Source organism: Scyliorhinus torazame, chromosome 15 (assembly GCF_047496885.1).
Source record: "Scyliorhinus torazame isolate Kashiwa2021f chromosome 15, sScyTor2.1, whole genome shotgun sequence".
Lineage (NCBI taxonomy): Eukaryota > Metazoa > Chordata > Chondrichthyes > Carcharhiniformes > Scyliorhinidae > Scyliorhinus > Scyliorhinus torazame.
Genome location: NC_092721.1, coordinates 146,385,357 through 146,412,319, shown reverse-complemented (window position 1 = coordinate 146,412,319; position 26,963 = coordinate 146,385,357). Strand labels below are relative to the sequence as shown.

Here is a 26,963-nt window from a genome sequence, read left to right as displayed (position 1 = left end):
TTAAGGGGTAATTTAGCTTGCTCAATTCACCTACCCTGCACATATTTTTGGGTTGTAGGGGTGAGACCCATGCAGACACGAGGAGAATGTGCAAAGTCCACACGGACAGTGGCCTGGGGCAGGATATCGAACCCGGGTCTTCGGCCCCGTGAGACAGCAATTTCAACCCTCTATCAAAGAAACAATTGCCCTCCATCTACTTTGCCTTGGCCTGTTGTGATTTATTACCTCTCTATTAAATCTCTTCTTTACTTTCTCATTAAGAAATCCAGCATCTCCAATCTATCCTGCCACTTGGAATTTATCATTGCTGAAACCATTTGTTAAGACCACAAAACACAGGAGCAGAATTAGGCCACTTGGCCCATCAAGTCTGCTCCGCCATTCAATCATGGCTGATATTTTCTCATCCCCATTCTCCTGCCTTCTCCCCATAACCCTGATCCCTGGATGGTAAATAGTGGGGTGTTCCAAATCCCAGAAGGGAAACTTGAAACAATTATCCTCAAATGTATTTTTGTAATTTTGTATCATGTGAGGAAAGGTTTGAAATCCATAGAATGATGTCCCAACTGTTTTGTGACTATTTTAAATAGAATAGATGTTTATTAGGAAATAAAACAAGCAATGATAAAGCAAAAAAATCATCTTTATTATTGTCATAAGTAGGCTTATATTAACACCGCAAAGAAGTTACTGTGAAAATCTCCTGGTCGCCACACTCCAGCGCCTGTTCGGGTACACTGAGGGAGAATTCAGAATGTCCAATTCGCAGCATGTCTTTCGGGACTTGTGGGAGGAAACCGGAGCACCCGGAGGAAACCCACGTAGACACGGGGCGAAGGTGTAGACTCCACTCAGCCAATGACCCAAGCCAGGAATCGAACCCGGGTCCCTGGCACTGTGAAGCAACTATGCTAACCACTGTGCTGCTGTGCCGCCCTTATGTAAAAACACTCTTATGACGATGGCTATACACAATCACTAATTTTAAACCGTTTCAAACAATCTTAACTTAATTACCTTCAGACCTAATTAACCCCAAATGGTTCGGCAACCCCTCATAGATTTTAAAATCTATAAAAACAAATCCAGTAATTTTTGCCATACAATGCAGTTGGATCTCTTTGGGGTAACTCAGGCTTTCTTCACAGTCATTACTTTCTCAATCTGCCCGACCACCTTCAATGGTTTGTGCACTAATACCCCTAGTTCTCTGTGTTCCTGAACTCCCTTCAGAATTGTACACTTTAGTTTATATCGACCATTCTAGTTCTTTCTACCAAAATGTATCATTTCATGTTTTTTTGCATTAAATTTCATCTGCCAGGTTCCCATCTGTTCCACCAGCTTGACTATGTCCTCTTGAAGTCTATCTCAATCTTCCTCACAGTTCGCAGTACTTCCAAGTTTTTTGTTATCTGCAGGTTTTGAAATTCTCCCTGTCCATCCAAATCTAATTCATGAATATATGTAGTCATAGAACTGATCACTGCAGAACATCACTGTCTCTCTTTCTCCAGTCCACTACTCCCTGTTTAGTGTCACTCAGCCAACATCATATCCACACTGACACTTTTCCTTTTAATTCCATGGGCCCAAATTTGTTGACAGGGCTATTTCATGGCACTTTCCCAAGGCCAATATATCTGCAATTTGTGCCCTTATTTCCCCAGCATCCTTAGATGCATCTATCCAGTCCTGGTAACTTATAAAACTCAAGTACCGCCAGCCTTTCTAATACTGCCTCTTTATTGTTTCTTGTGAGAATGCACCACGAGTGTAACCACACTATCTCCTCTTTAAAGGTAGCTGATTGTTCACTTATATTTTGCCTGCCAATCTTTGCTTTCAATTTAGCCAGTACTGGTTTGTTCTCACCCCACTGAAATTGGTAGTCCCCCAATCAAGTACTTTTACTTTAGATTGCTGCTTGTCATTTTCCATAGCTAATCTAAATCTTGTGATATGATGATCACTGTTCCCTAAATGTTCCCCGACCCAAACTAGATCCACCAGGTTCCTTTTCTTTCCAATTAAGGGGCAATTTAGCATGGTCAATACACCCACCCTGCACATCTTTGGGTTATGGGGGTGAGACCCACACAGGTACTGGGAGAATGTACAAGCACCACACACACACAGTGACCCGGGGCTGGGATCGAACCCGGTCCTCGGTGTTGTGAGGCAGCAGTGCTAACAATTGGGCCACTGTGCCGCCCCATACTAGATCCACTTGACACATCTCATTCCCCAGCACTGGATCCAGCAATGTCTCCTCCGTCTTTTGATCAGAGATGAACACACTTCCCTTCCCATTCACTATTGCTGTGACAGTTTGTTAGGATAATGTCCTCCATTATCATTATTCCCTAATTCTTGAACCTCTCTGTAATTTCTCAGAAAATTTGCTCCTCTGTAGCTAATTAATGATCTGTACAATACATCCAGAAGTTCCTTTTGTTCCTTATTTCTTACCAAAGAGTTTCTCTTGAATGTTCCTGGACCTTCTTTCTCTCAAACACAGATATTCTCTGTGCTACATGCTGTCTCCTTTCTTTCTTTCCTTCCTTATCTTTTCTGAACGTGGTACATACAGGGATATTTAGTATCCAGTCATGCCCCTGTTTAAGCCAGGTTTCCTTTATCATTTTCAAATCATATTCCCATGTAGCTATTTCGAGGTGCAACTCACCAGCCTTGTTTGTTCTGCCATAGTGCATCACCTCACATGTATGTGAATTGCATTCCATTTGCCATTGATCGTCTCATCTGACCAGCCCATCTATATCCTCCTGTAAACGAAGACTATCCTCCTCTCTCTTTGCCACCCCACAAATTTTTGTATCATCCGCAAACCTACTGATCAATCCTCCTAGATTTAAGTCTAAATCATTTATATAAACCACAAACAGCAACAGCCCCCTGTAGAACCCCACTGGACACAGGCTTCCAGTCAGAAAAACACCCTTGGCCGTCACATTTGTTTCCTGCCACTCACCAATTTTGGATCCAATTTGCCAAATTTCCTTGGATCCCATGGGTTTTCTTTTCGCTATCAGTCTCCCATATGGGACCTGATCGAAAGCCTTGCGGAAGTCTAAGTAGACTACGTCAAATACATTTCCCTCATCTACACACCTGGTCACCTCGTTTAAAAATTCAGTCAAGTTGGTCAGACATGACTTCCCCTTGACAAAACCATGCTGACTGTTCTTGATTAATCCCTACCTCTCCAAATGCTGATTATTTCTGTCTCTCAGAATTGCTTCCACGAGTTTCCCGACTACTGAGGTTAGACTGACTGGCCTATAGTTTCCTGGTTTATCTCTTCCTCCTTTCTTGAATAAAGGTACCACATTGGCTATCCTCCAGTCCTCCGCCACCTCTCCTGTGGCCATAGAGGAATTGATAATTATTTCCAGCATCCTTGCTATTTCCCCCCTTGCCTCATTCAACACCTGAGATACATTTAATCTGTCCCTAGTTATTTATCTTTAAAACTGCCAGACCACTCTGAGGACCCTCCCCCCACCCCCCTGGTCCAGGTTAATTTCTTTAATTTTATCACAGTCCTTTTCTGAGATTTCTATGCCCACACTATCCCTCTCACTACAAAGTATTCATTTGGAACCCAACTTACGTCCTCCGGCTCCACACACAAATACCTTAGGTGGCACAGTAGCACAGTGGTTAGCACTGTTGCTTCATAGCGTCAGAGATGGGTTCGATTCCCAGCTTGGGTCACTGTCTGTGTGGAATCTGCACGTTCTCCCCGTGTCTGCGTGGGTTTCCTCCGGGTGCTCCGGTTTCCTCCCACAAGTCCCGAAAGACACGCTGTTAGGTGAATTGGACATTTTGAATTTGTCCTCTGTGTGCCCGACCAGGCGCCGGAGTGTGGTGATTAGGGGATTTCGACAGTAACTTCATTGCGGTGTTAACGTAAGCCTACTTGTGACAATTTGTTTTGAAAATTTAGAATACCCAATTATTTTTCAATTCCAAGGGGCAATTTAGCGTGGCCAATTCACCTAACCAGCACATCTTTGGGTTGTGAGGGTGAAATCCATGCAGAATCGGGGAGAATGTGCAAACTCCACACGGACAGTGACCCGAGGTCGGGTCTTCAGCAACGTAGTTCCAGTGCTAACCACTGCGATACGTGCCGCCCGAGCAAACATTTACAAGCCTCAGGATTCCAGGACCATCCAAATTCAAGCTTTGCTATTTGCCATGGTGGGATTTGAACCCTGGTCCTCAGATTTTCCATGGATCTTAGGGTTATTTGTCCAGTGACAATGCCACTGAACCACTATGCCATTATCACTACTTGTGACAATAATAAAGATTATATTTTACTTTATTGTTGTTTATTTTATTTCCTAGTAAACATCATGGTGTGGGGTCAAAGATCGGGGAGCCATTTAAAAATGGTGCCCCAATCTCTTCCTGCACTGAGCTGAGCTCAAAATGGGCTCCTTTTCGTTTCTCTTATATTGCGTTCCTGATCTTACTAAAATCGGCCTTCACCCAGTTTTGATTTACCCATAACAAAATTATCCCCCACTGTACTTGAACCATGGGGAGCATTTCAGAAACAGTGACCACAATTCAGTAAGTTTTAAAGTGCTGGTGGACAAGGATAAGAGTGGTCCTAGGGTGAATGTGCTAAATTGGGGGAAGGCTAATTATAACAATATTAGGCGGGAACTGAAGAACCTAAATTGGGGGCGGATGTTTGAGGGTAAATCAACATCTGACATGTGGGAGGCTTTCAAGTGTCAGTTGAAAGGAATTCAGGACCGGCATGTTCCTGTGAGGAAGAAGGATAAATACGGCAATTTTCGGGAACCTTGGATAACGAGAGATATTGTAGGCCTCGTCAAAAAGAAAAAGGAGGCTAAAAGGCTGAGAACAGACGAAGCCTGTGTGGAATATAAGAAAAGTAGGAAGGAACTTAAGCACGGAGTCAGGAGGGCTAGAAGGGGTCACGAAAAGTCATTGGCAAATAAGGTTAAGGAAAATCCCAAGGCTTTTTACACGTACATAAAAAGCAAGAGGATAGCCAGGGAAAGGTTTGGCCCACTGAAGGATAGGCAAGAGAATCTATGTGTGGAGCCAGAGGAAATGGGCGAGGTACTAAATGAATACTTTGCATCAGTATTCACCAAAGAAAAGGAATTGGTAGATGTTGAGTCTGGAGAAGGGTGTGTAGATAGCCTGGGTCACATTGAGATCCAAAAAGATGAGGTGTTGGGCGTTTTGAAAAATATTAAGGTAGATAAGTCCCCAGGGCCTGATGGGATCTACCCCAGAATACTGAAGGAGGCTAGAGGGGAAATTGCTGAGGCCTTGACAGAAATCTTTGGATCCTCACTGTTTTCAGGTGATGTCCCGAAGGACTGGAGAATAGCCAATGTTGTTCCTCTGTTTAAGAAGAGTAGCAAGGATAATCCAGGGAACTACAGGCCGGTGAGCCTTACGTCAGTGGTAGGGAAATTACTGGAGAGAATTCTTCGAGACAGGATCTCATCCCATTTGGAAGCAAATGGACGTATTAGTGAGAGGCAGCATGGCTTTGTGAAGGGGAGGTCGTATCTCACTAACTTGATAGAGTTTTTCGAAGAGGTCACAAAGATGATTGATGCAGGTAGGGCAGTGGATGTTGTCTATATGGACTTCAGTAAGGCCTTTGACAAGTTCCCTCATGGTAGACTAGTACAAAAGGTGAAGTCACACGGGATCAGGGGTGAGCTGGCAAGGTGGATACAGAATTGGCTAGGTCATAGAAGACAGAGAGTAGCAATGGAAGGATGCTTTTCTAATTGCAGGGCTGTGACTAGTGGTGTTCCGCAGGGACCAGTGCTGGGACCTTTGCTGTTTGTAGTATATATAAATGATTTGGAGGAAAATGTAACTGGTCTGATTAGTAAGTTTGCAGACGACACAAAGGTTGGTGGAATTGCGGATAGCGATGAGACTGTCAGAGGATGCAGCAGGATTTAGATTGTTTGGAGACTTGGGCGGAGAGATGGCAGATGGAGTTTAATCCGGACAAATGTGAGGTAATGCATTTTGGAAGGTCTAATGCAGGTAGGGAATATACAGTGAATGGTAGAACCCTCAAGAGTATTGAAAGTCAGAGAGATCTGGGTGTACAGGTCCACAGGTCACTGAAAGGGGCAACATAGGTGGAGAAGGTAGTCAAGAAGGCATACGGCATGCTTGCCTTCATTGGCCGGGGCATTGAGTATAAGAATTGGCAAGTAATGTTGCAGCTGTATAGAACCTTAGTTAGGCCACACTTGGAGTATAGTGTTCAATTCTGGTCGCACACTACCAGAAGGATGTGGAGGCTTTAGAGAGGGCGCAGAAGAGATTTACCAGGATGTTGCCTGATATGGAGGGCATTAGCTATGAGGAGCGGTTGAATAAACTCGGTTTGTTCTCACTGGAACGAAGGAGGTTGAGGGACGACCTGATAGAGGTCTACAAAATTATGAGGGGCATAGACAGAGTGGATAGTCAGAGGCTTTTCCCCAGGGTAGAGGGGTCAATTACTAGGGGGCATAGGTTTAATGTGCGAGGGGCAAGGTTTAGAGTAGATGTACGAGGCAAGTTTTTTACACAAAGGGTAGTGGGTGCCTGGAACTCGCTACCGGAGGAGGTGGTGGAAGCAGGGACGATAGTGACATTTAAGGGGCATCTTGACAAATACATGAATAGGATGGGAATAGAGGGATACGGATCTCTTGTACAATCTCCTACGTACTGGCTGAGAAGGTTTTCCTGGATGCATTTTAAGAATTCTGCTCCCTCTAAACCTTTCACGCTATCACTACCCCAGTTGAAATCTTCCACTACCCTATTACTTTTAAACTTCTCTGAAATTTGCATACATACCTGCTCTTCTATTTCTCTCGGACTGTTAGGTGGCCTATAGAATAATCCCAGCAATATGATTACTACTTTTTTTGGTTTTATGTAAATGTGCGATAAACCTAAATTATATCTTACTCTATTTCTTTCTAGCCTAACCACCGAATGTTTATTTGTTTTTACTCTAGCACTGTTTTTCTCTCCCAAACCTTTGTGCACTTTCTTTATCCTTTCTGATTCTCATCCCTCTACCAAATTAGTTTCAGCCCTCACAGCACTAGCAATTGCCCACACCCCCGCCCCTGTGAATTCAATGGCTCCAGCCTACACAATCACTCTCACCCAGAGTGCTGCTAACAAGAAAGCAGTGGCATTGATGTACATATTGGAGAGACTGTCCTGGAAGGAGTATTGTTTTGAATGCTGGGCCGTGGGACTGATTGCAAGCTGTTTCCGGGCATTAATGACATTGCAGAGGTGCAGTCCCTCTGGTCTGTACCGATCCCACCTACCCCAGAACTAGTCACAATGACTAAACAGTCTGAAGCCCATCCTCCTGCAACATCTTTCCAGCCAAGCATTCATCTGCTCTGTTCTCCTATTTTTAAATTTACTTCTAATCTAGAGATTACAACCTTTTGAGATCCTATTTGCTAGTCTCCTTCTGAGCTTCCTAATATCAACTGATAGGATCTCCTCCCGCTTCCTACCTATGTCTTTGTTACCAATGTGGACAATCACCTCTGGCCCTCTCCACTTAGTCAACCACTCAGTGATGTCCTTGACCCTGGCACTGGGGAGGGAACATACCATCGTGAATTCACATTTTGGCAGCAAAAATGCATGGCCATTTCTAAAACTACAATATGCCCTATCATGTTGCTTTCGCAATCTTCTTTCCGCTCTCTTTCAGGACTCCTGTGCTATCTGCTGATCATCCATGACTGACTGGCGGTCACCCATTCCCTCTCCGCCTATATGCCCTTAAGTTTAAAAAAAATAATTTTAGAGAACCAATTATTTTTTTCCAATTAAGGGGCAATTTAGCGTGGCCAATCCACCTAACCTGCACATCTTTGGGTTGTGGGGGTGAAACCCACGCAAACACGGGGAGAATATGCAAACTCCACACGGCCAGTGACCCAGGGCCGGGATTCAAACCGGGTCCTCAGTACCGCAGTCCCAGTGCTAACCACTGCACTACATGCCGCCCTATATGCCCTTAAGTTGACAACCTCCTGATATGTACTATCCACCAAACTCTCAACCTGATGGATGCACCATGGTGATGCGTAAGCTTTCGAGCGTGGGGCTCAAGCTACATCAGCTAATGGCCTTGCCTGCACATGTGACTTTCCAGGACACAAGAGCGTCCTGGATTTCCCACTTGAATCAGAATATGCTGGATTTTGCCAAGATTATCAGGACCTGACATCTGGCTCAATTACGGGTCAGTGGCAGTGGCCGTGGTTGGCCTTTGATTGTGAGCTACTTTAAGGTGACCAATTAAGAAATCTCTACTGGGCACCCCATCCAATTAAGGATGGTGGGTGAAGCAGAGAACTGGCAGGCCCAGTAGGACATCTCACCAGGTGAGGTGGGCGCTGCCAATGTAGATAGACTGACTCAAGATGAGTCCCCCTCTGAAGACACAGCTGTGAGGCACAGCCTGTGGCTTTAATTGTGACCCTCTAACACTTGCGCCTCTGGAGGTGGGGCTTACGGAAATTTATAGGAGGCCTCAGTAGCTTTCCACCCTGCCAGCATGAGACAAGCAATGGCTTTGGATGCATAGAGAGCCTGTCCACCACTGGGAAGATCCAGCGACATCACTAACCTAACCAAGTGGGAACTTAGCTACCAGTTGCAACTGGGCCAATGCCCAGTACTGGTCAGACACTAGCTCAGGTAAGAATTCTCAGGAGGTGGGGTTGCATTGGGAAACCACCCCAGTGCAAGATGCTCTAATTTTGCTCCCAGTAATGCCTCCAAACCCATCTCTGCAGGTCTGGCAAATTTCAACCCACTACCACCTCTGCTTTATCAGATTAGTGAAAAAACCCCAGAAATACATATATACTTATTAAATACTCGCACATTAAAATAAGTTTACCTAATTTATTAATTTAATAAAGTAATTGTATTTCAGATTCCTTGCTCTTGAGTTTGACACACCTCCCTAGTTTTAAGAGCAAAAATAAAGCTGCAGCGCTCACTGAGAAATCACCGACCAATCACCGACCTGCTTTTCTTTGATTTATTTTCATTGATTTATGGCCCACTTTGTGAGCCATTAGGCATTGATCACTGCTGCTCTTACAGCACAGTTTTTGTATCTTAATTTCTCTATAGCGATGCTCTGGACTCTGCTGTGTCTGCATCACACTTTTTATATCTTTAGTCTTGTCATGTATTGCTCCAGGGCGCAATTTAACACCTGCGTCCATTTAGATCGTAGGAGAGGCCAAAATCAGGAATCTCCAGTTTGCGACATGAGGATCCCACCGCGGCGTGGCGAGAAACCAATAATCACAATTAAATCCAATCTCCATACCTTTAACTGGAACGACCCCCTATCTAATGGTCTCCAGTGATCCAACCACATCCCCAGTAAGTGGTCACACGGACGCCGATTAGTACACTTTTTAAAAAACGTGAAGCTGGCGAAGTACCTGTCGTGAGGAACTGAGGAGGTTAGTAACCATCGGCGAACCTGGGCAGTTAGCCCCGGATACTGGGTCGCCGACCTTGGGTGGGGGGGAAGTAGACCGCCATCGGTGGTGGGATAGTGGGGGCACGGGGGCCCCATTGCTCACATGCCTGCCATGTAACCCCCTGGATCGTCCGTACCCGTAACGGGGCAGCTCCCGCTATTGCCGTGTCCCAGCGACCACCCACAAACCCCACTGACTGTGGCGACCCCTGGGCTCACAGCTGGAGGTGGGGGGGGGGGGAGGGTGCTGGTAGAGAGAGAGACGGAGCCATGGTGCATCATGGTGCTGGTGGCAGACCTGGAGGCCAGACGCCGGAGAAGGTGATGGCAGGGACCCATCCCACACCCTGAGGACCCGGCCACCCATCACCCAGGGAGGGAACCAGAGGGGATCGCTGGTATTTAAATAGATGAAGGACAACATGTGACGCAGGAGGCTCTGTCTCAACAAGGAGTTGGTGCCGCACCTGTGCCATGTCCTTGCAGACTTGATGCCACGCGGAGGAGGAGGATACCTGCTCCTGGTGACCGTCAAATTATTATTATAAGATGACCGCGTTACGCCTCAGGATCATTCCAGGGCTCGGGTGGGGAATTGTGAGGCATATCCCAACCAGCAGCCCACAAGTGCAGCCATGAAGTCACGGATGCCCTGTTTGCCTGGGCAGCGAACTATATAAACTTTAACCCGGACCAAGCCACAAAAGTTGCCTGGGCAGCAGGATTTTTCCCCATCGCCGGGTTGCCCCGAGCCCAGAAGGTAATAGATGGCACGCATGTTGCGGTGTATGCACCGGGGCATCCGAGAGTTTCCTTCTTCAACAGGAATAATAATAATCTTTATTATTGTCACCAGTAGTCTTACATCAACACTACGATGAAGTTACTGTAAAAATCCCATAGTTGCCACATTCCGGCGCCTGGTCAGGTACATTGAGGGAGAATTCAGAATGTCCAAATGACCTAACGGCATGTCTTTCGGGACTTGTGGGAGGAAACCGGAGCATCCAAGGAAACCCACGCAGATACGGGGAGAACGTGCAGACTTCGCACAGACAGTGACCCAAGCCAGGAATCGAACTTGGGACCCTGGTGCTGTGAAGCAACTGTGCTAACCACTGTGCTACAGTTCCACTTCCTGAAAGTTCAACTTGTGCGCACGCTTCTCAGGGAGTGTGCACAACAGCAACATCCTGGGGCAGTCGGAGATCCCCAACACCTTCACCGGTTGGCTCTTGGGGATAGGGGGGACCTGCTAAGGACCTGGCTATTAACGCCAGTGCAAGGGCCGGAGACAGATTTGGAGACCTGATATAACAAGGCCCATGTGGCCACCTGGGCTGTCATTGAGCAGTGCATTGGAATACTTAAAATGCAGTTCCGATGTCGCGATGTTCACTGCAGTACCACCCCACTCCCCCTCTCGGAGGGTTGCCCGCTTTGTGATGGTCTGCTGTTCCCTCCACAACCTAGCACATCAGTGAAGCAACATGGCAGAGGTGGGGGTGGGGGGGACGACATGCAGCCACCGAGGAGGAGGATGAGGAGAAGCTGAACAAGGAGGGGCTTGCGGATAAGCACGGAGAGGACCCGCAGGACCAGCTTCACATAAGACGTGGCTATGTCCATCACCTCACCACCCCCTCTAAAACCGTCTTGTTCCACCTTGTGTTACATCAATCCAGGGGAATGGGCCTGTGTTGGCACTGTCAGTGGGTCCATGTCAGGAGGGTGAAGATAACCTGCCATGAGCTGAGCACTGGCTCGCCTCACTCCTGTCTGCCTGCTAAGTGTACGCTCCCGCCCATACTTGGTATGCCTTGGGTGGTGGGGTTGGGGTGGTGGTGGTGGGTTGGGGGGAGGTGGGGGGGGGGGGGGGGGGGGCGTCAAATCCAGGACCACCATGCTCGTCGGAGGGGCTGAGACAGGGGATTGGAGGATGACTCGCATTGAGGAATAACGTGCCTGAGGCGTCACATGTCTCGGGTCAACGTGCTTTATTGTTGTACACTTGTGACCCCAACTGCCCCTACCCCCCAATGAGGGGGAGCCCCCCCCCCCCCCCCCCCACCTACTTTCTCCATTCCCCCTCCATCCACCTTCTCCCCGACTCCCCTTAACCACCTCAATGCCCTCTCTGTGATCCTCTATCTGTTTGGCATGCCGTGCTCTGCCGCTACATCTAGCTGTGTCCCCAAGATGCACATCAGCGGTGGAGGCAGCCTGCTGCTTACCGTGTGCCATTGCCTTTGATGCCCCCGGCAGGCATCCTTTGGGGGCCTTGGATCCGGACGTCCCTGGCCCACCTGCCGACGGCACATGCCCTGCTGTACCACCGTGCTCCGGACGCTGACGCCCAGACGCGCGGTTGTCGTGGGAGGTGGGGTGGGGATGTATTGGGGATTGAGGTGGCTGCCTTCGTCACCCCATAGGGAGGCTCCGGGTTGGCATCCCGTGCTCCCTCCTCTCAATTGGTGCCCATACGGCCCTGGGGGTCAATCCAGCTGGATTGACCTCCGATGCATCTGTCTCTGCCAGCCCTGGCGGCTCCTCAATGTCTGCACCATGGTATTAATGCCCTCAGTGATGTTCCTCTGTGAGCGGGCCATGCTCTGCACTGCCTTGCCGATGTTCACCTGCGTCTGGGACACAGTCCTCAGCAACCGGGACATGCTCCGGAGCACCTCTGCAACATCCACCTGTGACTGGGACATGCTCCGCAGCGCCCCGACAATGCCCACTTGATACTGGCATATGCTCCACATTTGCAGCATGAAGCCCATGAGGCCTCGTTAAGTGGGCAAATTAATGTTAGATACCAGTGATGGCTTCGCCATTTTTAACTGCATGCCACTAATCAAAAATGATTGGTATTCCAAATGGAGATAATTGCAAGTATCTTAATCTTATACTTTTTCTAGGCAGAAGGACAGATACAGTGTTAGTACTCTATTTTAGATTAGTCAGGGCTCTGACTCTCCCTATGCTTGCATGTCTGCCAGATCAGCAGAGGTAACACCTTAAAACAGTATAAATAAAACTTGTTGACTTAATAAAATAAAATCACAATCTTAAGCTGCAGAGATATATCATCTCTACGGCAGCACGGTAGCATTTTGGATAGCACAATTGCTTCAAAGCTCCAGGGTCCCAGGTTCGATTCCGGCTTGGGTCACTGTCTGTGCGGAGTCTGCACATCCTCACCGTGTGTGCGTGGGTTTCCTCTGGTTTCCTCCCACAGTCCAAAGATGTGCAGGTTAGGTGGATTGGCCATGATAAATTGCCCTTAGTGTCCAAAATTGCCCTTAGTGTTGGGTGGGGTTACTGGATTATGGGGATAGGGTGGAGGTGTTGACCTTGGATAGGGTGCTCTTTCCAAGAGCCGGTGCAGACTCGATAGGCGGAATGGCCTCCTTCTGCACTGTAAATTCTATGATAATCTATGATTTCAAGAATAGTTAAAATACACTTCAAAGCTATGTAATGCCAGAATGACAGGAATTTGGTTAAATTATTTACTTGTGATTGTTATATTATTAGATCAACAATAAGCACGGGGCAGCACGGTAGCATTGTGGGTAGCACAATTGCTTCACAGCTCCAGGGTCCCAGGTTCGATTCCGGCTTGGGTCACTGTCTGTGCGGAGTCTGCACATCCTCCCCGTGTGTGCGTGGGTTTCCTCCGGGTGCTCCGGTTTCCTCCCACAATCCAAAGATGTGCAGGTTAGGTGGATTGGCCATGATAAATTGCCCTTAGTGTCCAAAATTGCCCTTAGTGTTGGGTGGGGTTGTTGGGTTGTGGGGATAGGGTGGAGGTGTGGACCTTGGGTAGGGTGCTCTTTCCAAGAGCCGGTGTAGACTTGATGGGCCGAATGGCCTCCTTCTGCACTGTAAATTCTATGAAATAAGGAATGGCTTATTGCTTCCATCGTAAGGATAACAGTAAAGCTTACGATAAGACCGTATTAGTAGATCTTGAATGAAAAGTATTCGCTTCCATTTCAGTTAAAGTGGAACATTTCTTTGCATGTTGTATGGTTTCTCTGATTGTGAATCTTAACCTTTTTTAATATGTGAATAATCTCTGTGAAATAAATAGCTCAGTGATAATTGTGAAACATAATGCAGCACTTAACGCTCCAAATCAGGAACACCTAGAAATTAATTTCTTACCTGTATTGTTGATTGATTTCAGCCAGAGTGGCACTGGGACCAAAAGAGAAAATGCTGGAAAATCTCAGCAGGTCTGGCAGCATCTGTAGGGAGAGAAAAGAGCTAACGTTTCGAGTCCAGATGACCCTTTGTGAAAGCTGGAGTGGCACTGGGAATACGCTCATCTTATTCTGGACTCTTGAGCACCCCCAATTTTAATTGCTCCACATTTGGTAACCATGCCAAAGATCCTCATCTCTGGAATTCCCTCCCAGGTTCTATAGCTCTCTTTCCTCCTTTGAGATGTTTATTAAAACCCATCCCTTTGGTCAAGCTTTTTACCACCTGCCATAATATTGTCTTGCATGGCTTTGTGTCAAATTTTGCTCTATAACGCTCCTGTGAAGCAACTTGGGATATCATTTCCCTTCATTTTATGAGGACATTACCAGTGCAGTAGACAACGGGGAGCCAATGGATGTGGTATATCTGGATTTTCAGAAAGCTTTTGACAAGGTGCCACACAAAAGGTTGCTGCATAAGATAATGATGCATGGCGTTAAGGGTAAAGTAGTAGCATGGATAGAGGATTGGTTAATTAATAGAAAGCAAAGAGTGGGGATTAATGGGTGTTTCTCTGGTTGCAATCAGTAACTAGTGGTGTCCCTCAGGGATCAGTGTTGGGCCCACAATTGTTCACAATTTACATAGATGATTTGGAGTTGGGGACCAAGTGCAATGTGTCCGAGTTTGCAGACGACACTAAGATGAGTAGTAAAGCAAAGAGTGCAGAGGATACTGGAAGTCTGCAAAGGGATTTGGATAGTTGAAGTGAATGGGCTAGGGTCTGGCAGATGGAATACAATGTTGACAAATGTGAGGTTATCCATTTTGGTAGGAATAACAGCAAAAGGGATTAACATATAAAATTACGAAGGGAATAGATAGGATAGATGTGGGGCGGTTGTTTCCACTGGCGGGTAAAGCAGAACTCAGAAATAGCCTCAAAATAAGGGGAAATAGATTTAGGACTGAGTTTAGGAATAACTTCTTCACCCAAAGGGTTGTGAATCTGTGGAATTCCCTGCCCAGTGAAGCAGTTGAGGCGCCTTCATTAAATGTTTTCAAGATAAAGATAGATAGCTTTTTGAAGAATAAAGGGTTATGGTGTTTGGGTTGGAAAGTGGAGCTGAGTCTACAAAAGATCAGCCATGATCTCATTGAATGGCGGAGCAGGCTCGAAGGGCCAGATGGCCTACTCCTGTTCCTAGTTCTTATGTTCTTATGTTATCATGGCACACAAAGCACAAGAGAAATATAAGCTGTTGTTTCTGCATCTTTTAGATTTGTTTGCAGTGGCATTGGTTCGGGGATGTAGAGTGACCCAGCCTCATGACATGTTAGCATACCTTTTGTTAGAGGATTGATGAGTGCAGAAGAATTTGAGAAATAGGAATAGACCATACAGGGCCTCAAATCTGCACCACCATGAAGTAAAGTCATGGAAGTACTTGTGCCTCAACCTCACTTTCCTGTCAACACCCTATTTTCCTGGATTCCATGAGAGACCAAAAATTGGTTTGGCCTTAAATATTTGCAAGGATAGAATATCCACAACCATCTGTGGTTAAAAAATATTCCAAAGATTCAAAACTGTTTGAGTGAAGAAGTTTTTCCTTGTCTCAGTCCTAAAAGATTTATTCTGACACTCTGCCTCCAGGCTCTAGGTTCCCCAGCGAGTAGAACACAGCTCGGTGCCTACCCTATCAAGCCCCTTCAGAATTGTGTTCATTTCAGTGTGATCATTGCTCATTCTTCTAAACTATAGAGAGTGTAGGCTAAGTTTACTCAAGCTCTCATCGTAGGTTCCTGGGATGAGAGGTTTAGGTTCCTGGTACTATCTAGTGACGATTCGCTGTACTACCTCCACTGCAGATATGTCCTTGTATGTGAAGACCAAAACTGCACACTGTGCTCCTGGTGCCATCTCTCAAAAGCCTTGTATAATATTAAGCATGATTTCCTTTTCTGTATACTCTAGTCCTGTTGCAATAAAGGCTCATAACACCATTTGTCTCCCTAATTGCTTGCTGTATCTGCATGCTAACTTTTTGCAATCCTTGTACAAGTATACCCAAGTCTCTCTCAACATCAACATTTTGAACTTTCACACCTTTTTAAAACATAATCTGCTTTTATGACCAAAGTGAATAACCTCACTTTTCTCCACATTACACGCAACCTGCCACCTTGCTGCTCATTTACTTAACCTCTCTCTTTGCAGCCTCTTTGTGTCTGCCTCACAGCTTACATTCCCACATAGCTATGTATTGTCGCAAACTTGGACATATCAATCTCTGAGTTGATGACACAAATATAGTTTATAAATAGTGGAGGCCATGACAGTGATCCCTACGGTAATCCATTATTTGCAGCCTGTCAGCTTGAAAATGCCCCATTTAACCTTACTCACTGCTTTATGTCTATGAACCAACCCACTATCCATGCTGGAATCTTGGAAAATCCACTATCTCTGCAGCTGCTTCTTTTAGAATCTTAGTATGCAGGATATTAGGTTCTGAGAATTTGTCAGCTTTTAATCTCTTGAATTTTTACAATACTTTTTCTCTGCTGATATTAATTGCCTTAAGTTCCCCACTCTTATTATTCCCTTGGTTTCCCACTATTTATGGTATGCAATGTGTGTCTTCTACTACAAAGACATACACAAAATATTTCTGCAATGTCTCTACCATTCTTTGTAACATGTTAAACCTTTTAATCTAATACTATGCTTACACTTCCTTACTAAGTCATGATTGGCATTCCCATTTTTGTTTTTTAATGGGATGTACTTTTGTTGAACATTTTAAATTGTTTCTTTAAATATTTCCCAGTGTTTATTTTCTGCTGTACCTATTGGTCTATTTGCCTAATTTCCCCTCACAACCATGTAACTGACTTTGCTTAAGTTCAATATTCTTGTTTGGTACTGGAATATGTTACTCTCAAACCTATTATTCAATTGGATCAATGTGCAGATTCAACTTCTAGACTAACTTAGATAGTTTGATTGGTCTGGTCTATTAGAAGATTAAAGACCCCCATTAATATATTGCCTTAGTTACAAGCTCCAATATTTTTCTTTTCAACACTCTATTCAATGGTATAACTACTGTTAAAGAGTCCATAAACCACTCTGGTCAGTGTATTTAGACTCATTGTTGTTCCTTATCTCAAGCAATACTGATTTTACTTCCGGATTTCCTGAGTTTAGATCCATTCTGACTACTGTGCTTATGTGCTTATGTTTTGCTTTACTAATAGGGCTTCTCATCCTCCTTTTCCATTCCATCTATCTTTCTGTCAATCTTTTCAAAATTTTGTCTAACCTGGAATATTTATTTTCCATCCTCACTGTGTCTCTGTAATGATTAGATATAAAAGTGGGCAGCACGGTAGCACAGTGGTTAGCACAGTTGCTTCACAGCTCCAGAGTCCAGGTTCGATTCCCGGCTTGGGTGACTGTCTGTGTGGAGTCTGCACGTTCTTCCTGTGGCTGCGTGGGTTTCCTGCGGTTTCCTCCCACAAGTCTCGAAAGACGTGCTGTTAGGTAATTTGGATATTCTGAATTCTCCCTCTGTGTACCCGAACAGGTGCTGGAATGTGGCGATGAGGGGCCTTTCACAGTAAACTCATTGCAGTGTTAATAAAGCCTACTTGTGACAATAAAGATTATTATTATTACTTCTTTATCTTTTTGAGTTGCTAGTAAATCTATCTCATTACGAATATTTTGTGCATTCAGACATAGAGGGCATGATCTACCAGCCACCTTATGCCCAAAAGGCAGTGCGGCATGGCTGGTGGATGCCAGGAAATCCGTCTTCTGGGATCTACCTGGCTTGTCACGCTTGCGAGATTTAACGCCATCATGCGAGACGTAACGCCATCTTGCGAGACGTCACAATGTGAACCCTGCCCATTGTTGGCAGATAACCTTTTAGCAAATCTGCATATTAGAGTGAGCCAGCTAGTCTTACTCTAGTATGCAGTCCCACAATCTAACCAAGGCATTGGGATCTAACCCCTTCGCCATTGAGAGCTCGGGTGAGCACCGTTCAGTGCTGGCCTCCACAAAAGGGGGGGGAACAGACAGAACAGCACTTGTGGGGGTCTCCCAGGGGATCGGAGGCCCTCAGGTGCTTGCCCTCTGGGCAGGGTGACACCCTGGCACTGCTCATGCCACTCGGGCACCTTGGCACTGCCAGCCTGGCACTGACACCAAGGTGCCCAGGTGGCACTCCAGCTGACGGGGCACTGCAAGGGTGCCAAGCTGGCAGTGATAAGGTGCCAAGCTGTCATTTCTCCTGCAACAGGGCAGCACGGTGGCACAGTGGTTAGCATGGCTGCCTATGGCGCTGAGGACCCGGGTTCGAATCCCTGCTCTGGGTCACTGTCTGTGTGGAGATTGCACATTCTCCCCAGTTCTGCGTGGGTTTCACCCCCACAACCCAAAAGATGTGCAGGATAGCTGGATTGGCCACGCTAAATTGCCCCTTAATTGGAAAAAATAATTAGGTACTCTAAATTTTTTTTTAAATGTTTAAATAAAAATTTCTCCTGCAACAGAAATTGGGCCTGGGGGTGCCCTGTGCAGGTGCAGTGGGGAGTGGGGGGCTGAGGACCCCCTTAGAGGTGGAGCTTTGAGGGGTTCAGGAGTCACATTGAGGGTTGAGAGATTGGGCCACCATTTAAAAGTGGTGCCCCAATCTCCTTCTGCATTGAGGAGTTCCGGCGAGCAGAGCTCCTCAGTGCAGAATCATAGAATCCCTAAAGTGCACAAGGAGGCCATTCGGCCCATCGAGTCTGCACCGACCCTCTGAAAGAGCATGCCACCCAAATCCACTCACGCACCTGATTTGTTATGTTCTAGGTGTAACATGAGCGGCTCCCTTGTGGTGTACTTGACAAAGGAAGGTTCAGTCGTGGAGATAACTTCAACACGTTTATTAAACTATTTACACTTCTATTACTCGGGTTCGACACTACTGCTAATCCTACTATAGCTACCCAGACTGACTAACCAGTTGCTGCAATCCACGTAGTGGGTGTAATATTGAATCAACCCTGTGTCTCTACTCATTGACTGTCTCCACTGGAAAGAGGCAGATCATGTGTGTGGTGTCCTTTATATATGGGTTGGTGTAATGCCCTCCTGTGGTTGTGTCACCTCTGTGTGTATCGTGAATGTCCATTGGTCGTGTCCTATCTAACTGATGTATTGGTTGAGTGTGTGTGTGTGATGTCTCTGGTGCTCCCTCTAGTGTCTAGCTAGCCTACATGTATTTACATTGATGCACATCACCACACCACCTTATCTCAATAACCCCTTAACCTAACCTTCACATCTTTCAACAGACAATTTAACATTTCCAATTCACCTAACCTCAACACCCTTGGACTGTGGGGGGGAAACTGGAGCACCCGGAGGAAACCCACACAGGCATGGGATCCGTCAAACCCCAACTTCCCGCTGCAAACTTTTGAATTACGTTCTGCAGCATGCTTTTATGGTCGGTTTGACCTATCCACCCTGCAGTCCTTGTTCTCATCTGTGCATTCGGCAAGTAATTTTTACCCTTGTACCTGTTGGTCAAAGTTATGGTCCCTCCATCACTACACGCTGGATCCCCATATCTGCCTGACTGTTGGTCACATCCTTCTGTTCTTGACCATTGACCATCATCGAACAGACGAATCCGGAGCATGAGTAGGCCAACTCGGCCCCTTGAGCTTGCTCCACCATTCACTCAGATCATGGCTGATCTGATTGTAATACCAACCACACATTCCTGCCTATTGCCGATGATCTTTCATCCCTTCAAAGTGCCAAGGTAACTTTTCCCCCACCCTGATGCCCCAGAATGTCATCAGCTCTGAATCCAGCTTAACAATTCTGAACAGAAATTGCTTAAGCTGCAGACATTTACCACAGATCTGGTTGTTGAAAGGATGCTATCCATCAGTGAGTATTTTTCTTTGCATGCAGATAAGTGGCGAGTATGATCTAACAGCCTTAATTTAATATGAAGAATGACAGATTTAAACCGTTTGGAAAATGATCTGCCTGAACAAAGTAACTGCACAAGCAATCTGTTAATAATCAGAAATTGACCTGAAACAATTAAGCGTCAAGGGGGCATCAAATTAGCATATATTCGCCATCAGTTCAACTACTTGTGCTGTAATTGTGTGATTAGTTTGAGTTAGAGGGGCTATTTTAACTGGCAAGGCGAAGTTCATTTTCAATTATACGGGTGTGAAAGTTTCTCCTCTTTACTGCTGGCTGTGTTTTTGGACAGTGTATTGATTCAACATGTGCACACTTACTTGAAATATAGTTCTGAAAAACAATTAAGACATTTGTGGAAAGAAAAACTTTCTTTCAGCGACAACTGAGTCAGTTTTATAGTGTTAAACATATTCAGAAGCTTGTAGTTTTTCCAAAAGTGATCCAAGTTGAGAATTGTTCCATTAAAGCATATTTTATCATCTGTAAGATTATGGAACTTTGTGTAGACATGCTTAAATGCAATCGTACAAGGTCACAATCTGTTCCTGGGATAAATAATTGGACCTTGGTGTATGTGAAGCGTGTGTCGAGCAGTTTTCTGTTTATATCACAATCTCTAATCTCAAGGTGGCTTTGGGATATTAATTATGTGTGTGTGATGAGCCATCTACTAGAAACCTTTTGATAAACAAATTTGGAATACAGAATTTGACTTAACTATTTCACAATTTAAGTGGTTATATCTAGTTTTAACATTTGTTAACTATTTGAAGGAAAATAATATTTTTTGCAGGTTTATGCATTATGTGTGAAGACCTCAGTTTGCTATAACTTGTGTTGTGAAGTTCTACTGTGTGTAACTTGAAAAGAAAGCCCTGCTCCAGTATGTTCTGTTTGAACCATAATTAGTTACTAAGTATTTGTCCCCTTGGTGCAATTTTGAAACTAATGTTAAGAGAAATGTGAATTTAGACATCACTATGGTTTTTGTTTTAGAATCATCGGAATTGTATGCTGTGAAACATTATTAATAATGCAGTGTAGCATTTATCTGTTAATTCATATTCAGCTGCACTTCAGTTTGTAGCAGTCAGATCTTTGCAGGGGGCGATCATGATTTGTTGCAGAGGAGGAAGGGGGTTTCCGAGCATGTTGTGGAAGAAATTGGGTTTTAGATTTTGGATTTACTGGTTTAAATAACGTAACATTTACTTGAGAGGGGACTCTATTCTGTACCACTTCAGATTTTGAAATTTTATATTTTCCTTAGTAACACAAATATTATCCGGTTTAAAAGTCTATGAACACTTCAAAAATTGAGCTATAAACTTTGAAATGTTTTGTTCCACATTTCCTTAGCTATATTTTTAACATGGAACAATTTTAAAAACGGTTTTCCATTGCCTATATCTTGGCTATTTCAGTATCTTTCTTCACTCAAAAACCTCCCTTGAGTTACCCCATGACATCATAGGGAGAAAAAACCTGTAAGTAGTTGATGTATAGTGAGCAGTGGACTGTTGCTGTTGGATCGTGTCAGGCCTGATGAAGCTGACTGACAATCGAGCCAATGAATGAACCATTGCAGAGATTCAAATACATTTGATGTGCAAGGAAGCAGCAGCAATGTCTGCAAGCTAAATCAACTGCTGTACCATAAAATTCATAATGGTAGCAAGGGGAGAATTGACGAGATTTTGGAGTCTAGAGAGCCTGCAGCTTGGTATGTATCACAAAAAAATTACTGCTGATTTGCATAAAGCTGTGAAAATTAAAGCTAAAGGTCACATGGGGAAAGTATTTCACAAAAATGAAACCCAGAAGAAAATGTGAAGAGTTGATTTAAGATATTGTGCTCTGAATTTATTTATTTAAAAGTGAAGGATCAGGGAATCCAAGGTGTGAGAATAGAAATTATGAAAAGTATTCTGGATGTCTTACTCTTAAAAAGTGCCAATGACTAAGCATGTACGGCTGCCCAGTGGTATTTTGATTACAGTTTTGTTATTTTAAGAGGGAAATGACTATATCCAAACTCAATTTATTAGAAAAAGAAAGGTTTTATTTTTCATATTATTTATAATTACACTGAAATCCTTTAAATGCCAGGCTTTCAGCATACAGCAGTTCATACTTGTCATTTTTTAGGAAGCCCGCAGGCTGTGCAGTAACTACTAGGTTAACCATAAGATATTTTATTTGAAAACATTGCCTTCCTACTAAATCTGTGTTTTTCTATAGTATAGGAATATAATGACCGGTATCTTGGAATATACACAAATAGTTTGTGGGAGATAGAAGATGATAGTGTGAATAAATGGATAAATTAAATTCATTTTTTTCCAAGAGATAGAGCATTCATTTTAAAGAGACAATGTACCTTTGCCCAGGAAGTGAGAAGAGCTTTTATCGTGATGATATAATGTGCAAGATTATGCTTCTGTAATGTGCTTAGCAATGTATCGGTGTAATTTGATGATAATTTAAAGAAATAGCTTATGCAGATGTTGGTCCTTTAAAAAGCCATATTATGGGTGTGCTCCTAAGATCGAATTTCCTTATTAAAGAAGAAAGAGCGCATTGAATACAGTAAAATCTGAAAGTGAAAATCTAAAATATTCTCAAAATTAATCAACTGCTGAAAAAACATTCATGTGAACATAAGGCCTTGAAATTATGTTGAGAGTTACTAACATGTAAAGCTGAATTTTCATGTGGAATAGTATGTGGGCTTGGGGGAGCACTGGAAGCTAAAGCAGCAAAATTGACGGTATGTTGGGGAAACAGACTTATGCATTTGACACCTGCGTGTTGGACTGTCTGCATTTTGGGCTATCTGTTCAGGAGAGGCAGGTTTTCAATTTCCATATGCTAACTGCTCAATTAGAACAATAATGACACTGCTTTTACAGATTTCCGGGACTTCCTGAAAATTAAAAAAAATGAATTTGAAGTGCCCAATTCTTTTTTTCCCCCAATTAAGGGGCAATTTAGCATGGCCAATCCACCTACCCTGTGCATCGTTGGGTTGTGGAGGTGAGACCCACGCAGACACAGGGAGAATGTGCAACTCCACATGGACAGTGACCCTGAGCCAGGATCGAACCCGGGTTCTCGGCGCCATGAGGCACCAGTGCTAACCACTGCACCACCGTGCCACCCTGGACTTCCTGAAATTTCATCATAGAATCCCTACAATGCAGTGCAGAGATGGCCATTTGGCCCATCGAGTCTGCACCAAACATCTGAAAGGGCACCCTACCCAGGCCCGCTCTTCTGTAACCCCACCTAACCTTTGGAGACTAAGGGGCTATCAACCTAACTGCACATCTTTGGACACTGAAAGGAAACCGAAGCACCAAGAGGAAACCCACGCAGACATAGGGAGAATGTACAAACTCCATACAGACAGTCACCCACGGTTGAAATCGAACCTGGGGTCCCTGCTGCTGTGAGGCAGCAGTGCTAACCACTGTGCCACCGTTCCACCCCTTGCTAATGAACTTCCTAATAAAACCAAGTCAACTGCACAGTGGCAATTGAGGGGGCTAAAACAATCTCCGTTAAAGATGCCAATAAATACTTAATATTTACACTTGCTTTCTTATCTATGAGTTGGAAAGGATTTGTTCACAGTGCTTGTGTAAAGAGGTTATACAATTTGTTGGGAACTTTTTACACTTTGCCACATCAGGCTTCTAATTGGCTTTCACATCACTTGACTTTGCTACCTCCCAGTTCACAGGTGAAGGATGCCATCGACTGCACATAATGCAATCTGGGCACTCACCAGGCATATTCGTCAACTACAAGGGTTTCCACTCCATCAGTGTGCAACCAAAAAAAGATTTTTCTGCAAGTGTGAAAAATGTCAGGTCAGTTGTCACTGTGCTTTCATCCAATACCAGACGCAAGCTCCCTGATCTCTCTGCATCTGGAAGCAGACTTAAGGAGGAGCTTCTAGGTAACCAGAGTTGTGCACTGTTTCATGATGCCCATCAGAAACTTGCCCATTGAAGTCCAACAAATCTGTAATGGCATATCATCGATTATGTGTGATTGAGGAGGCCATTGGCATACTGAGTATGTGCTCCAGATACCTGGGCAGGTCTGGAGAAGCGGTTCAGTAGGCCATGGCCATGTTTGTTCTGCTCCACACAACATTGTACAACAGTGAGACTTGGGCCTTCACGATGAACAAAAGCTATGATCCACAGTGCGCTAAACAGCTGGCTTGTAATGCAGAACAAGGCAGTAGCGCAGGTTCAATTCCCGTACCAGCCTCCCCGAACAGATGTCGGAACGTGGCGACTAGGGGCTTTTCACAGTAACTTCATTGACAATAAGTGATGATTATTGTTATTATTATTATCTTCCCTTGAAGGGAGAGGAGCGGAAAAGCAGTGAGAGCAGTGCACCATAAGCTGCTCATATTTCTTCCAGGCATGCTCTTATTAATGCAATTAGGTTGCACCAATGTATCCATGCCAGCAGTAAATGCAGTGGCCACTCTTTTCCCCCATGCTACTGGCACAAAGCTGCCCTACAACCAAATAAATGTCTACTCAGCAGCATGCTTCCACGTCCACCATCAAAACAAATTGGAAGGCCACTTATCACCCTGCACCCAAGAATGGACATGGCTGGAAATTGGGGGAAAAAAATAATATTTATGTGATCTGAATACATGTAAAAAAAATCTTATGGCAATAAGACATGAACGTAATTTAAAACTATGGGTTTGATTCAGCGACTGGGTTGTGCCCGGCGTGGATTGGGGAGGTGAGTGGCCATTTCCATTTTCCGGCATGGTTGGCTTAGTCAGGGGGCTGAAGCATTCCAGGTTAGGGGTCGCCCCTAGGCCGGGGGTGGGGGGTGAGGGGCTTTGCTTCTATGAGGCCTTCAAGCTATCTTTAAGTATTGTGGAGACCCATAACAGGGGCAAGCACAGTTGCAGCCTTACTGTCCTACTAGACTCTTCTAGGATAGAGTCCTGCTGCGGCTCCTATCCTGAAATTCAATTTCACTCCCTTTGACTGTGAGCAGTCTCTAGCTTCACAGCTGAAGGCTGTTTCAAATGAGGAATTTACCTTGTTTTTAAAAAAGCATTTTTATTGATTTTCATTTGTATTTATAACAAAAAAGAAAAGATAAGAAAACACAGGAAACATATGCAGAAACACGAGGCATATTAATAGTAAAATCCAACTGATCGGTTACAACAACCATACCATTAACTATGTACATGCTACCCCATTGCATTAAAACATACTAGGGGCGTGATCGAGGCAACCAAGGCGTAATCTATTAGTTACTGTGGCAGCATCAATGTTTTTTTTTCTTCCCTCCCTGAGCACCCTTTAATCTATCTGTACTTATTTCCCTCGTATTCTGGGTGCTGCCTCCTCTCCTCCCTACCCCCCTCGTCGTCACCCCCCCCCATCCCATCCCTCCTTTTCCCCTGTCTAGTTTTTCTCTTTGTACCCGCCCCCGTCCCTTAGTTGCTGATCATGAACAGGTCCTGGAAGAGATTGGTGAATTGCCTCCATGTATTGTGGAAGCCTTCTTCCAATCCCCTGATGGCAAATTTTATTTTCTCCAATTTGAGGAATTCCACCAGGTCAGAAAGCCAGTCCGCAGCCTTGGGTGGAGCTGCTGATCACCAGCTGAGCAGGAGTCTTTGACAGACCATCAGGAAGGCAAAGAATAGGACGTCTGCCCCTCTCCCCATGAAGAGCTCCGACACCTTGAAGACTATCACCAGTGGGCATGGCTCCACCCTCGCTCCCACAATCCTGGAAATGGCTTTGAAAAGCCGGTCTAGGACTCGACAAGTTTGGGGCATGACCAGAACATATGGGTGTGGTTGACTGGGCCTCCCTGGCACCATTCACATTTGTCCTCCATCCCTAGGAATAACCTGTTCACGCATGTCCTGGGCAAGTGCATCCTGTGCACTACCTTTAGCTGTGTTAGGCTCAGCACTGCCATGAGGAGGCGGAGTTCGCCCTATGCAGTGCTTCAATCCAGAGTCCTCCCTATTTCTATGCCTAGCTCTTCCTCGCATCTTTTCTGTGTCTCGCCTAGCGGGGCCCTTACCTCCTCCAGCATTCGTCCGTACATGTCGGTGCAGTTACAGTTATCATCCCCTAATTTGCCGATGCTAGTAGTTTGTCCAGTAGAGTGTGCCGGGTATCTGGGGGAAAGTTGCGGTCTCCTTGTGGAGGAAGTTCCTCAGTTCCAGGTATCAGAGCTCATTCACCTTCGGGAGCTTTTCTGTTAGTTCCCCCAAGGTCTGCCGTCTATGTACAGGTCCCATCGTCCTGTCTCCATGTTTTGAAGGCGGTATCTATTGTTGCCGGGATGAATAATGTTTTTTGCAGATGGGGGCCTTGGTGGACATTGCACCAAGTTTGAAATGGTGCTTGAGGCCTGAGCTGCTTCCAGGTCCTTAGCATGGTCACCACCGCCGGGTTTATTGAGCCAGTGCTTGTAGAGGTGTCCTCAGACAGGAGGTCTCCTCCATTAGCACTGATTCCACCTCCAGCTCTCTCCCCTACCCCCATACCCTTTCTATGTTTGCGGCCTAGTTGTGGAATAGAAAGTTCAGCAGAGCCAAGCCCCACATATTCCTCCTTCTATGTAAGGTGCTTTTACGGACCCTGGGGTTATTTCCTGGCCACAAAAATGCCTTAATTAATTTGTCTACCTTGGTGAAGAAGGTCTTCGAGATGAAGATCAAGAAAGATCTGATTAGGAAGAGGAATCTTGGCAGCACGTTCATTTTTATTGTTTACTCTCTTCCCGCCAGAGAGAGTGTGAGCAAGTCCCACCTCGCAGGTCTCTCTCTACCTCTTCTCGTGACTTGACATGTTCCACATATGGATCCGTGTCCAATCGTGGGAAATCTGGATTCCCAGGTATCAGAACTATGCCAGCCTGGCAGTGCCACCTGGATCGTGCACGTGTGTAATCGGGCCGGCGGTGCCCTCTGTGTGTGTGGGGGGGGGGAGGGGGGGAGCGGTCCATAGTGCGTTTGGGCTGGGAGGGCTCAGGGTCGCTTCGGGGTACTCGGAGATCAGGATGTCATTCTTGCTACACTGGAGTTCCAACGAGCGGAGATCCCCAGTGTACAAAGTGGGA

The 26,963-nt window shown here is 45.3% G+C and overlaps 1 protein-coding gene across 12 annotated transcripts in view; it reads left to right on the top strand.

Moving 5' to 3' along the window:
• LOC140391880 (spermatogenesis-associated protein 13-like) overlaps positions 1-26,963 on the top strand; it is a 524,178-nt gene that overhangs the window by 438,003 nt on the left and 59,212 nt on the right. The window contains exon 1 of one of the 12 annotated variants that reach the window (XM_072476886.1): positions 21,375-21,543. The exons of the other annotated variants lie outside the window; for them this stretch is intronic. Coding sequence (XP_072332987.1) covers positions 21,489-21,543 — 55 coding nt within the window. The 5' untranslated portion in view covers positions 21,375-21,488. Of the gene's footprint in view, positions 1-21,374; positions 21,544-26,963 lie in introns of those variants that run through there. 12 annotated transcript variants of the gene reach the window in all.